General features: G+C 42.3%; 2 protein-coding genes across 15 annotated transcripts in view; both read right to left on the bottom strand.

Moving 5' to 3' along the window:
• TONSL (tonsoku like, DNA repair protein) overlaps positions 1-5407 on the bottom strand; it is a 106182-nt gene extending 100775 nt beyond the window's left edge. The window contains exons 1-2 of one of the 2 annotated variants that reach the window (XM_085896315.1): positions 5136-5407; positions 4810-4905 (exon numbers count right to left, since the gene is read on the bottom strand). In XM_085896315.1, coding sequence (XP_085752441.1) covers positions 4810-4905; positions 5136-5169 — 130 coding nt within the window. In that variant the 5' untranslated portion in view covers positions 5170-5407. The remainder of the gene's footprint in view (positions 1-4809; positions 4906-5135) is intronic. The other variant, XM_085896314.1, reaches the window with a different exon arrangement.
• Positions 5408-13201: 7794 nt separating this feature from the next.
• The window catches only part of ZNF451 (zinc finger protein 451), a 111897-nt gene continuing 110058 nt past the window's right edge, over positions 13202-15040 (bottom strand). For all 13 annotated transcript variants that reach the window (XM_085896312.1, XM_085896301.1, XM_085896313.1 and 10 more), the window contains one exon: positions 13202-13556. The gene's annotated coding sequence lies outside the window, so the exon portion shown is untranslated. The remainder of the gene's footprint in view (positions 13557-15040) is intronic.

The following is a 15040-nucleotide window of genomic DNA, read 5'->3' as shown; positions in this document are numbered from 1 at the left end:
CTCAACCTCAAAATTAAAACAGCAGAATTGAGCCTGTGGGTCATTCCGTGCCAACTCACCTAAGGGTCCCCAGGTCCACCTCCTCAGATTTTGCTGGAAAAATTCTTAGATGTAGATCTATATGGCTCTACCCACCATGCAAAAGATTAGCTTTCAATTCCTCATAGTTTAAAAAATATCTATCTCGAGAGACCTTTGAAATTTGGCCCTAAAATGCCAAATGTGAAAAACGCATTTTTTTCCAACTTCAGTGGCTTATAATTTTATAATCCATCCATCCATCGGGACCATACTCCATGCAGAGCGTTGGTGCTGCCTAAGCAGTCTCCTTGGCTATTGGACACAATCCTGGACGGGTCACCACTCCGACACAGTATACCAGCATGCTGGCACTCATTTTGCCGACCTCGGAAGGATGACAGGCAGAGTCAACCCCACCTGGTATGAATTCAACAGTGGAGTGGGGTTTGAACTCAGGATCAGAGGATTCCAAGCCACCACCCTAACCATTGAGCAAACACCAGGTATAATTTTATAATGGACTCCTCTAGAAAGCTAATATTGCAAATATTTACTAATTGGCATCCAAATTTTTCAATTATGGCAACAGATAGCTTCTAGGATGCATATTTCTCACTCTATAGGAAGCTAAAAATGGCTTTTTGGCCAAAACGAGCTAAAATAAGGTGAAACTATAGGAGCCCTCCTGAAAATATGGAACAACTTAGAATTTTTTCCTCATAACACAGTGATTATAGGGTCAGTATCTATCCATAGATACATTTCTGTTGGGATAATACAGTTATGTGATGAATTATAAAAGTTTTACCATAAGCCCTTGCCTCCGAGGGCTCTAAAATGGACCAATTTTGTCCCCTGGTTTGACCATGTGGCTCGGGGTTTAGGATCTCCATTTTTTTTTTCAAAAGATTGCCTCATATAAGATGTGTCTACTGACCGAACAATTTTATCTCACGCCCATGGCTTCATCGTAAAATAAATTTTTATTTCCATGCACGTTTTTATAATTATTCACTTTTTTCATATTCAGAAGTTTATGAATCGTAAATGGAACTATCCAGGAAAGAGTTACTGCAGAATTTTATAAACTGGTATACAAAATTTCAGATTGTGGCATCACAATGTCTCCAGAAAGCACATACTCCTAGTTTTAGGAAGCCAAATATGGTAATTTGGCCCACTTGGTACAAAACAAGGTGAACTTGCAGGGGTGCGCATGAGGCTAAATTATGCTTCTTATTCGACATTAGTGAGAAGGATGTTATTTATTCACAAATACATGCTAACGATTACTTTCGTAAGTGATTGCAAATTATAAATTAGAACAAATTTGATTAGTAGAGTAGCAGCTTTTTTATTTGCAGATATACAGAGACAATGAATATTAGTAATTTTTATACCTTAGAAAACTCTTTAATGACATTCATTATCATGATTATCTAGCATTCAGAGGCACAGAATTTTACATCTTAGAAAACAGGTCTTGAACATGCTGAAAGTCATGCTGTGACAGTTGGTACTGACATCCACAGATTTTATGTCAGGGGCCTCAACCACACAAAGAATGTCGAGTAATGGCACCCAGCATTGATCTTTCTTTTTTTCTGGAGGCCATGAGAATATTCACCATTTTTGGTCAAAGTGGCATTTTCAACTTCCTACAGATAGAAACATAAGCATTTATCAGGCATTCTGATGACAGATCCTTAAATTTTTATATGCCAGTTTATAAATATCTGCAGTATCACTTTGCTAGAGTGTTCAGTTTCAGATTTATAAGCTCATGAATATGAAAAAAGTGAATAATTATTTAAAAAAACGTGCATGTAAATAAAAATTTATTTTAATATGAAACCATGGGCGTTAGATAAAATTATTCGGTCAGTCGACACATCTTATGAGGCAATCTTTAGAAAAAAAACGAAGATCCTAAACCCTGAGCCACATGGTCAAACCAGGGGACAAAATTGGTCCATTTTAGAGCCCTTGGAGGCAAAGGCATATGGTAAAACTTTTATAATTCATCACATAACTGTATTATCCCAACAAAAATGTATCTATGGATAGATAATGACCCTATAATCACTGTGGTATGAGGAAAAAATTCTAAGTTGTTCCATATTTTCAGGAATGCTCCTATAGTTTCACCTTATTTTAGCTCGTTTTGGAAAAAAAGCTATTTTTAGCTTCCTATAGAGTGAGAAATATGCATCCCAGAAGCTATCTGATGCCATAATTGAAAAATTTGGATGCCAGTTAGTAAATATTTGCAATATTAGCTTTCTCGAAGAGTCCATTCTAAAATTATAAGCCACTGAAGTTGGAAAAAAAAAATGTGTTTTTCACATTTGGCATTTTTAGTGCCAAATTTCAAAGGTCTCTGCAGATAGATATTTTTTAAACTATGAGGAATTGAAAGCTAATCTTTTGCATGGTGGGGAGAGCCATATAGATCTACATTTAAGAATTTTTCCAGAAAAATCTGAGAAGGTGACCTGGGGAGGTTTTTGAAATTTCGGTGAGTTGGCCCGGAATGACACGTTACACATAGACACCTAAAGGCCCGGTCACACCTTGACGTTTTAGCCAGCGATGGCAACGTATTAAAATGTATCTAAAACGCTGGCTTACGTTGAACTTTTGATGTTTCTTTTAAAGATTCGGACGTATTCATAGCGACTTGGTCTTATGTATAACGCATTGGAAACGGACACAGAACGTTTCGTTGTGTTATAGATAACTTATACCAATGAATGCTGAACCTGTTGTCGGCCTACACAACCGATGCCCAACGATAGTCTAACTTAGGCATAGCGCGTTGCACGCATCGCCGACGATGTCGTGACGTAGCCTATTAAAAGGCTGACGCACAACGATTCGAATCATAACTGCCGTAGAAATGGAAGTGTCAACATCGCGGTCACACCTTGGCGATCTTGCCAGCGTATGCCGACCTAAGAAAAATGTGTCTAAAACGTTGGGGCACGTCAAATACGGTATGAGTAAGTTTGGTATACGTAAGTACAATGCTAAAGTACGCTATCATACGTCGTAGTAAGTAGAGTACGTCAAGAAATTTTAAACATGTTCAAAATTTTGGGACGTACTCGGCGTACGACACACGTTCCGCATGCGATGGGGATAAGTTGTACACACGATATGTGGACGCTTACACACGTCCACAAAGGCTACTTATAAGCTACTCATAAGTCGAAACACGTCGCGGTAATGTCTTTCTTATGCGAAACTTATTTCTAACTGATGTTTGACGTGCTTTGAACCAATTCTTTACGTAGTCCCAACACACATCGACGTATGTAGACGTATTCCAATGACGTCTTCCGGTCAACAAAGAAAAATAAATGAACGTGTTTCTAGCTTACAACTGCCATATAAAGACGTGTTCCCAGCGGTTTTGGGAATTGGTATATAAAAATGCTGCTCATAAAAGGGGAACCCAACAGTGTTTTCGAGTCCTTTTTGAGTCGATGTCCATGTCAGCAGTAACAGTATCAGTATCAGTATTAGTATTAGTAGTAGTTTGTTCATGTTGGCAGTAGTAGGTGAGTGTGAGGGGGAGGGTGTGGGTTATGATGGATCGTCCTTGCGTTTAACGATTTAACGATTTAAATGATAAACTCAACGATTTAAATGGCTGCATCTCCACTATTGAAAGTCGACGCTTGCGCTCAACAATTGGATTTTTTTTACACTCTACGACTTTTAAACGGTACCACTCAGCTAGTTTCATTGTTTACAATGAACGATTTAAATTGCTGTCACTCGCCTTTGTTTTTTGACGCTGGCGCTCGGAAATTTTAATCGTTTCTATTGAACGTGCTAAACCGCTCAAACTCCACTATTGAAAGTAGACGCTTGCGCTCAACAATTCGATTTTTTTTTTATTTTTTTACAATCAACGACTTTTAAACGGTACCACTCAACTATTTTCATTGTTTACAATGAACGATTTAAATTGCTGTCTCTCGCCTTTGTTTTTTTTGACGCTGGGGTTTTGAAATTTTAAGCGTTTCTTCTGAACGTGTTAAAACGCTCAAACTCGACTATTTTAAATAGACGCTGCCGATGGACAATTGGAATCATAGCCAAGCTAGACATCGAAGTGTGAACATCCTCGTCATGCCGAAGAAAAGTTTGAAGAATGCTGCAAATAAGTGTCCTGGCCGTGGCCGTGGACGCTGATGCAAGGACGATCCATTATACCGACGTCTTTCAGCCTATGAGTAACTTAAAAGTAACGTCTGTCAACGTGTGGCAACGATCGCGTAACGTGCCAACAACACGTTAATCATAGGTTAGAAATAAGTTTCGGGTACGCTAAACATTACCTCGGCGTGTCTCAACTTATGATTAACTTACAAGTAGCATGTGTTGACGTCTGTCAACGATCGCAGACCGTGCCTACAACTTGTGGCCAGCGTAGCGGAACGTGTGAGTCATATGCCGGCATACGTCGTGAAATTTCAAGCATGAAAAAATTTGAGGACAACCAAAAAGTACAACGTTTAAAGCCAACGTACAACGACGTATGGCAGTGTTTTTCAGCGTGCTCTCAATGTTATCAAAACTTACCCATAACGTATTCAACGTGTGCCAGCGTTTTAGAAAAAAAATTCAAAAATCGACATACGTTGGCTAAAACGCCAAGGTGTGACCGGGCCTTAACCAAGGAGCGCGCTCACACACACACACACACACACACACACACACACACACACACACACACACACACACACACACACACACACACACACACACACACCTCACCATGTTTTGAGAGGAGCTCTCCCAACTGGTTACAGGTCGCGGCCTCTTCTTTCAGGTTCCCCGTTTTCTGCGCTTTGATCTTGTGCTTTCGCAAAGCTGAAGAAGCACGTGATCATTAAAGTCACACACAACACACAGAGACACACAGACAGAGACACACACACAGACGCACACACACACAATCACCGGGTGTCGAGATCACCAAAGTTCCTGTTCGAAAGACATTTTAATCCACAAAAAACCCATCATCACCAATTACAAAATACCATGCATTCCAGTCACCAGGAACAATGACCATATCACCAGTTGCCAGGAAGGTTCCGCACCTGCAATGAGCTTGGTTTCACCTCGAGAGGCCATGGCGTCGGTGAAGCGGGACACGGAGGGATCCAACACACCATGAACGGATCAGTCCATGAACGCCGCCGAAAAAGGATGAAAAATGTGTGAGAGAAAGAGGGAATGGGAAGGTGTGTGTGTGTGTGTGTGCAACAAAGGCACTCCAAGTAGAGTGCTTAAAAAAATTACACTCCAAACAGAACGTTCACTCATGAAACGAGGAAGAGGAGGCGGAGGAGGAGGCGGAGGAGGAGGCGGAGGAGGAGGCGGAGGCGGAGGCGGAGGAGGAGGAGGAGGCGGAGGCGGAGGCGGAGGCGGAGGAGGAGAGAGAGCATCACAACACAAAATTGGCGCCAAGAAAGAGAACATCACATCTGATCATATTGTTGAAGTAGCCAACGATATTTATTAAACATGAATTAATGTGTGTATATATATTTATAATATATTTATTTATGTATCTGCCACAAAAGGTTTGTTTTTATTTTATTTTTTTTTACTTCACGGAAACAGCAAGTGAAAAAGTAAGATGGAAAAGACCAGTAAAACTACACAATACACCCGCAAATACTCTCCGAAGAGAAACCGAACCCAAGAGATCAATCGTACATAACCAGGTGAATATTGACAATAGAAAATAAATACCGGTGAAAATAAAGTGGTACTTGATATAAAACTACCAACAAAAAAAAGTCCCAACAGTGGCCGAATTAAATACATCGATCATGAAGAACAATATATGGGGATGTGTCCGTCGTTAACACCATGTCCATCCAGAATTACATTTAAATAATTTAACGTTCAAGTGAATGATTGTTCCCCCATGATATTTGTACCTCACCTGGAATGTAATTCTGGGGAGCGTATGAGATGGCGCGTCGTCTGTCTGTCCTTCAACACTTGGAACTTGTCAGAAACTGCACAAACAATTTCGTTTAAACTTGGCCACAACCTTCATCACCCAGTACGCACCAAGCTTTCTTCACGTCATTAAATAAGCTCAAATGAGCTAAAATCCTCGTCCACTTAATGATGACGTCATAAAACGAATATGACGTCATTGTGATGTATCAGGTTTGCGATAAATTATCCGTGCTAATGCCCGGCTTGATTCCCGCAAATATAATTCAAAAAGCTTGCCTAGTTTTGGAGATAATTTTTTAGGCGATTTCCATTAGCGGAGATATTTTGACGTCATAACTTTTTTTTTCTCGGAGGAATTTTCAAAATCGGAGATGGCTACTGTCTGCGCGGGGTATTTTTACATATATATGCCAAGTTTCACCAAGATCCGATGAAAACTCTGGGTAGTGAAAGAAAAAAAACGTCAAAAAAGAGGAATGACGTCATAAAAATTGATATGACGTCATAGTGATATATCATATGTGCGGTAATTCATCTCTGCTAATGTCCCGTTCGATTCCCGCAAATATAATTCAAAAAGCTTGCCTAGTTTCGGAGATAATTTTTTAGGCGATTTCCATTAGCGGAGATATTTTGACGTCATAACTTTTTTTCTAGGAGGAATTTTCAAAATCCGAGATGGTTACTGTCTGCGCAGGGTATTTTTACATTTATATGCCAAGTTCCAGGAAGTTTCGATGAAAACTGGAGGCTGTGGACCAAAAAAGTCCACAAGAAGAAGATGAAGAACAACGTGAGTAAGACTTGGAGATCCTCCACGAGGATCTAAAATTGGGTGTAAGGGGTCTTACATTGAGGGTGGGGGGGGTGGGTGCCCCCCAAAATAGGTATTTGCTCCAACATTGATTCATTGGTACATTTTGCAGATTCCATCACACGTTGACTTCCTGCTCAGTGTCATTATTCTACCAGGCGAGAGCCCGGGGGTATTGCCCCGATTTTTATGGTAAAGATTGAATGGTTGGTTGGGAGTGGGGTAGGTGAACAATGCCTTGCTGCCCTTTCACTTCATTGTGTAATTATATTTACCTCTGTAAATGCACAACACAGCATCAGAACATGGGTGGGTCACATGGCTCTGCTTAACCATGACCCCGTGCACCACACCCTGCTTAACCACACCCCATGCATGCATTATCATAAACCACTGATACATCTCACTGTCTACGTCTGCATGTCTGTCCGTCAATATGATATCTCAAAGAGTTATTTGGACGAAACATGGTGGACAGGTTCCGGTGTGTGACAAAGACAAAATGATGAGATTTCGATGAAAATCTAGATCCGGAAACGAGAACTTTTAAAAGCGATTCTTCACCATTGAGAGCTGGCGCCAAAAACGTTATATACTGAAGGACAATATCTCAAGACGTTATGGACGAGTTATAGTAAAACTTGGTAGATGAGTTGTGTGAGTGACGAGAACAGGCCGATTAAGATTTTGGTTCAAGTCCAGATGCAGATCGGGCCTATCAGTGGGAAACAAACCGTAAACTGTTCAGCCTGGAGGAGGTATGCGCTCCACCGACTGCATGGAGGTCTGCCGTCATGGTTTTGGATCGGGGTATTTGGATTGAGGGGTTGATTCCACAGGAGAGAAAAAAAGAGAAATGAATGAGTGGAGGTGAGCAATGATCACCAGAGTTTCACCAGAAAGTGGTTGATGGTGGACCGTGTGTGTCCTGCAGAAACCTGGGGGCAACAAAGCATTGAAAGAGCAGAGGGTGCAAGAACAGAAAGGAGGCGGTAAAAGACGGAGACCACCGACCTGTTTGCGATGGTGAAGTAATAGGCCTGTAGGCTCAGCTTCATCACGAGAGATTCCAGTGATGTTGAAGACCTTGATTTCCATGGCATCAAACTCAGCAAGATGTGAGGCAGTGGAACCAGCCCAGATGTGAGAGCAGTACTCTATCAAGCTGTGGATGAAGGACTTGTTGGTGGATAGGACTTCAGGTGCGACGAGGAAGGACTTTGCACGATGGAGGATGCCCAGTCGGCAGCTGGAATTGGAGGCCAATTTTGAAATGTGGGTTGCCCAAGAAAGATCATGGCTGATAGTGGGACCCAGGAGTTTGAGTGACTGAACTTCCTCAAGAGGATTGTTAAGAAGGTAGATTGGAGGGTTTTCCAGATGATCCTTTTGGAGAGTGATAGTAAGAGTATGGGATTTGTCAGGATTGAGAAACATATTCCAAGTGTGTCATGTATTCATGTATCAGATCGACCGGAAGCGTGGTCATCGGGAGGCGGGAACATAGCTGGGCACGACAAAGCTGGGTCCACTGATGGTTCTGAGGTTTCTGTGTGTGGAGCACAATAAAAGACTGATGATGCACTCAAACTGCTTTCCCGACCTGATACATTAAATGGCGATGATGGGATTTTGGTGAGCGCATGAAAATTAAGCCGAACTGTTGCAGTTAGCTGTTGGCCTACCAACTCGTTATTTCATTGCATACGCCACTTGATCACCACGTTCTACCACCGTATTGACGAGTTCAACCCGCACGAAGGAAGCTGGGAGGCGTACATTGAGCGTCTCCAATATTACTACCAAGCTAACGGCATTGAGGATGATGCCAGGAAGAAATTGTGGTGGAAAATAACTCAATTTCCACAAGTTGGATCAGCATACCAAAGGAGAATCTTTAATTTCGGATGTACGGAAGAAGAACATTGAACGATTCACTGAAACATTCGAATGGACTGAAACAGGACCCCGAAGCAATTCCTCTTTTACACAATTTGACATTCCAAAGAATGGAAGGGGAGACATTTGGTAACTCAACTTCAGGATTAGCTTGATGAGCATGAGGCAAAATAACTCAAAACTGCAATACGTGTCCACTTTTGGTGTCAAGGAGAGAATGACACAATCGCAGCAAAAGTTTGCAGTTATCAACCAGGTCACCCTGTTTCATAGCAAGACATTCCTTTTATCAATATGTAGGTCAAAAGACTCTTAGGTAAAGGGAAACATTACTGATAGCCAATTCTATTATAGCATAAAAATTAAATATATAAAAGTACCAGCAACAATTATAATTGAGAGTACATGAATATAATTATTTTTCTTCCACATCCCCCCCTTTTTTTCCATAACAGGAAAAATTTGAATAATTATATTACACATGATCATCATACCCCGTTCCGAGAGGAGAAAAGATATCCGTTACACAAGTTCAATCAACAATGGCAGCGAGTGCTCATAGGAGAAGAATGCTGGGTGACAACCATTTCAATAGTGTCCCAGCTTGGTTAGTGAGTGCGTTTCCATTTAATTAATGGCCTGTTCATCAGCAGGCGTCACAAATCGAAAGGATGTGCTACCCGAGACCAGAAGATAAGCAGCTCAGGGTATAGAGAGAGTAACACCCAATGGGAAAAAAACAGTCTCGGCACTCCTTGAGCTGCAGAGAAGGTAGATCTTGGCAGGTACGAGCTTGGGCCCGACACTGGGTTGCAGATGACACTGGGTTGGAGGAGATGAAAAGGACTCGAGATGTGACCCAGAGATCCAGCCCCAGGAGAGTTTGTGGCCTCGTAGCAGTAGTTCGTACAATCAGGTTTGATTCACCAAGCGAGCTGTGCACGTTGGAGGCAGCCGCGATGGCTGCACGAGCCCCACCCGCACCATTGAACACACGTTGCAGATGACTCGTTGTGTGGACCTTCAGGGCCTTCGTTGTGCATTGTGCGGCCACGGCAAGTTCACGATGTATCTGCAGAGCAGCAATTTGCGAGTGTGGTTGGGGACATTCCTCCAGGCAAGCACCACGCAACGGCGACGTTAAGTCTTTGCCTTGCTGTGGTTTGACTTGTCCAATCTTCTCTTCAGTGGGTTTTTTTTTCTCTTTCTTTAACATGCTCATCTTATCTCCTCAGTAAAGGGGTAATTTCATGATCACGTGTTGAATGCCCAATCACCCAAATCTGGGTTCCCCCATCGTCCAATCTTTCGATGGAAGTTGTTCCAAGGCTTCATCAGACGAAATCGTACACTGCATAGGTCAACTGCTCTCAACACTCCAAAACAAACAAAATCAAGGTTAAGCATCTAACGTACATAACATTTTATATCAAAATTTTACCCTTTCCTTTCCTTTTTTCACACCTAAACGACATGCTAAGATGTACAGAAATCTCAGTTGTATGTACACTCAAGAACATTCATCTCATTTGCTATTTCCACGTAGAAAGAGCAGCGGTACTTATCAGGGTTCCAATTTGCAATCAACAATTCTTTTGACCATCCTCCAAAAATCCCTTCTCGTCAAGAAAAATATTCCATCATCTGCACAATAATTATGGAAGTCGGCTTCTTCTTCTTATTATTCAATTTTCATTCACGAGCAGTTCCAGAGTAAGTACCATTATTTATTTATTTATTTCCAGCTAAATTAGCACTTCCATACTGAGGAAAGATGGTCAAGTCAGTGTTAGAAATACCTCAACTTACTTAAGTAAATGTAGAAGTACCATTTAATAAAAAATCATGCACCTGTCCAATTAAACAGAAAACAAATAAAACAGGTAATATTTTAATTGGCTTGTGGCGTCATTACACTCTTTTCAATAATATAATTCTTACACTCCGACTGATTTTACATGCTCATGCCTTCTGTACTCATGGGGAGAAGTTTCCTTCTGTATCCATCCAATTCACGTTTGTCCAATTCTTCCTTTAACGAAACTGTTGTGTCCTCCCCCCCCCCCCCCAATTCTCACTACTGTTACTTTTGTCCTGATCCATCATAGGTTGGCAACCATTGTAAGGACTTCGAGCCAAATGGTCTCTTTCTGTGTTGTTGGAAGGGAAATCATCGATGAAATATTGTGAACCATGGTGTCTGTCTGTGCGTATTTATAATGTTCTTGTATTTATATGCATATCTTTCATGTTCACATCTTTGGAGTAGGAACTTAACCTTTAATTTTTGCCTCTAAATGGGAGAACACTAAATGTTGTTAACCCAGGAATCTTGCATTAATACTTTCAGAACGTGCATATTGACTCGCTACCATGTTAATTGTTGAACACTGCAGCTAAGGGAAGTCAGCGTGACAATTCAGAATCCTGAGAACTTGAACAAGCATGAGATACAGCACGGAGGCAAAAGTGATGGTGAGAACAAGCCTTGAAAATCAGTTGGAATGGGTGTTGGTTGTGATGGGACTTGAACTGCCCACTCACATTTCCTGTCAATGGTGGGGGGGGGAGGGGGAGGGGGTGGGGTTAGAGGAGGTTAGAGGAGGTGAGAGGTGGGATGATGGAGGGGTGGAGTGGGAGGAGGGAAGGGGTGAGTGGAGAGACCCGACGTTACTGGGCAATGCCAGGTACCTTTGCTAGTATTAGTTTCACATTGGTATGAATAAACAAAACGCGTCTGAACAGTGCAGACTGCTTTTGCTCCGTATGTGGCAAGTCCACGACTCATAACCAATGGAAAAACATAACCAATCGTCTCAAGGTTCTCTCAATCAATCTCTCATTTTCGTGAATGCCATTCTAGCTTGGCAGCATTCTACCAGATGGAGAATAGTGTGTGCTTCTGCACTGATGTCAACGGCCTCATGAAGGAATTAAGCTATGAACACCATTCTGATGAATGGAGGTTATCGACTCCAGGAAGTGCAGCCTGAAAGTGGTGCTTCCGAAACAATGGCACCAAAAAGCCATCCTTGCCCGTGGTACATGCTGTCGGCATGAGAATCCATTGAGGTTCTACTCAAGCTCACAAAATACGCTGACCACAGGTGGAACATACACAGTTATTTAAAAGTTGGCCTATTGCTTGGTCCTCAACTTGGCTATACTAAACACGTGCTTCTTATGCTTGTGGGATAGTCGAGACGATGCAAATCACAAGATCAAAGAATGGCCAGCGAGAACAGACCACACTCCAGGAAAATTCAGTGAGCATGTGCCACTAGTACATCCGCAAAGAATATTTCTTCCACCATTGCATATAAAGCTGGGCCTAATGAAGAACTTTGTAAAGGTAATGAGTGTTGAAGGTCCAGGATTTCTTTACCTGAAAGAAAACTTTGGAGTAATTTTAACTGGTGCTAAATTGGAGGATGGAATATTTATTGGACCACAAATTCAGGATTTATTGTCCGATCCAATCTTCCAAGCTGAGCTGGCTGCTTGGGAAGCTTTCAAACTGGTAATGTACAATTTCCTGGGGAACTACAGATCAGCCCACTTTGCCGAGTTGGTTGAAGATACGAGAAAGGCCTTTGAAAAAAAAAATGCGTTGCCGTATGTTGCTGAGGTTGTATTTTCTTCCTTCACACTTGGACTTCTTTCCAGTGAACATTGGTGCTGTGAGCTTTGGGCATTGTGAGGCTCCAAGATATCAGCACAATGTAGACGCAATATCAAGGGTATTTCAACCCCAACATGATGGGGGACTTCTGCTGGTTTCTTCAAAGACAAATCGCTGCGAATAACAAGCGTAAAAGCAAGTACTGTACTTCAAGCATTTCTAAATAGTTAGTCTACTTTATACACAATGTGCTTATGCTCTTTGATGTGCTTCAGTTTATGGTTCACAGTTACTGCACATTATACGATAAATTATATTGTGCAATTGGCTTTTTCTCTTTTTTTATTTTATTTTAAATAATGCCTGACAAATGGCATTTTTCTGCAACTAAAAATCCTGACGTGGCGAGTCGATTCTGATTTCAGATTTGGAATCGGCACTCAAATTTATTAAGAGCACCTACACTTACCTCTGTAGCAGACGGAAAGGTTTTGTTGTTGTCTGGTGTAATCGGCCGTTTATCTTCCTTCATAAATTGCTATCTTGCCGGGCGATTGGAAAAGGAAAGGAAAGGAATGGGAGTGAGCAATAAGGCTGGATTATCCAAAATAAATAAATGAATTAGCCTGCCAATAATAATTGCAGGAATTGTGTTTTATACCCCAAACACGAGGTGTACACAAGCAGGTGCAATGTACACGTTTGCAGGTTTGAACCCTCCGATAACAAACAGGTCCATATTCATGTACGCCCATCTCAATGACCTTCGATATGGAAAGGGGAAGTCTTCATACAAACAACAAAATTCATTTTTATGTTTAACTGTTTGATACATCCAGAGCCAACTGCACAAACATGTTTATTGGAACATTTATTTCATCCGAAATAGAGGGCAATAAATGCAAGAAAAATAAGAGAGAGAAAAAAGTCCGTGCCATGCACAACATGGAAAGTGTTCAAAACAAAACAAAACAGCTTTTGTTTCCACGGTGAAACATCTTGGTTTTGAACACAACCGAGAAAGTTTTCTGGAAAAGAAATGTAATATTTTGTTTGCTCTCAACATCCTGACAATATCTCCCAGTCAAGCGTCAAGTACATACAGGTGAACATGATGAAGCAGCACGTTCCATGCAAGCACGTGATGGGATCAGAACAGACGCTTGCATGGATTCGTTTTTTTATCAGCAAATGAGAACTCGACTGCACCTGCAATGCACAATGAACACCTCATTGAACAGGTGGTACAGGGAAATCATTTTGATGCAAAACACACACTATATATATATATATATATATATATATATATATATATATATATATATATATATATATATATATATATATATATATATATATATATATATATATATATATATATATATATATATATATATATATATATATATATATATATATATATATATATATATATATATATATATATATATATATATATATATATATATTGTTGCGGTTTTCGCGCCCGGCCGGCGTGCGACGGCCACGTAACCTCGAATCCGCGGCACGCCGCCCACCGGACGGACAATCCAGTCGTGACCCTCTCGGACTAACGCTGAACCAGTCACGGGTGGACCTTTCGGTCTCACCGCGATCGAGCCAATCAGCCCCCGCGTGGGATAGGGTTGTTCGCCAAATTCGAACTACCTGGGCACCCACGCGGAGGGTAGACCGGGCGATCGCACCTCGCAGGCTCGATTTCGGACACGGGCCACTTAAGCGACCTGCCCGTACTATCAGAATAACCGAGCGGTGTTATCGTCGACCTCGACGGTTCGATTAATTATCGGGCGTATTCAGCCCACTACCAACCCTTTACGTGAAGCAAGATGGGGATTCAATGGAGGAAAAGACGAAGCGAAGCGGGAGAACAGTTCAACAATAAAGCACATTTATTCGCGCACACGGGAAGCACACAAATACAATTCCACCAAATGCACACAAAAAAGAAACACAATTCCATTTACACAAAAAGCAAACATAAAAGTGAAAACACAGTGCAAAGCTAATACCGACTACCGAGCACACGGCAACACTTATACAATTCTACTTCACAGACGGCGCCGACAACACATACCCAAAACCAAGGAAAAGAAATACCTCAAGAATGAGGCGGCCTGAGGCCGAGACCGGGTCGGGCCTACCCGTCTGGTGATGAGACGCGGAGCGGCGATGGCCCCCCCACCCGCGCGCCTCTGGGACAGTGCCTGGCAGGGGTGGGAACGGGGCCCCCTTGGTCGCACTATCTCAGCGCGGGGGGAAACAGGAGGGGTCTGCTGATGCTCGGGGTAGAGAGGATCTTTATTATCCCTGGTGTGCGTCTCCACCTCGGCCAGGTCGCGCTGCCGGCCTCCCTCGGGCGTGCAGCTCCTGGCACCGACGCGAGCACCCCCTCGTCCGACTCTCTTCAGCTTCTCCAGCCACTGCAGGCTTCGGGCTCCAGTCTTCCACACTCGTCCCCTCCGTTCCGACCTCGTTCTCGACTCCTTCGTTCTCCCTTGCGACTCTCTTCTGACTGACGAACACCGTCCTTTATCCCCCCGTAACTTCGCCTTTGACCCCCTCCCTTGACCTTTCACCTCGCTCCCCATTGGCCCGAGAAAAAGTGGGGCGTGAAGGCTTTTTGATCCACAAATTTGCATATATCGATAGCCCTGGGGGCGGGCCACCCG

The sequence above is a fragment of the Eptatretus burgeri genome, chromosome 9 (assembly GCF_056783735.1).
Source record: "Eptatretus burgeri isolate ZD-2024b chromosome 9, Ebu_testis_v1, whole genome shotgun sequence".
Lineage (NCBI taxonomy): Eukaryota > Metazoa > Chordata > Myxini > Myxiniformes > Myxinidae > Eptatretus > Eptatretus burgeri.
Note: the sequence above shows the minus strand (reverse complement) of the source record. Positions and strands in the feature narration are given on the sequence as shown.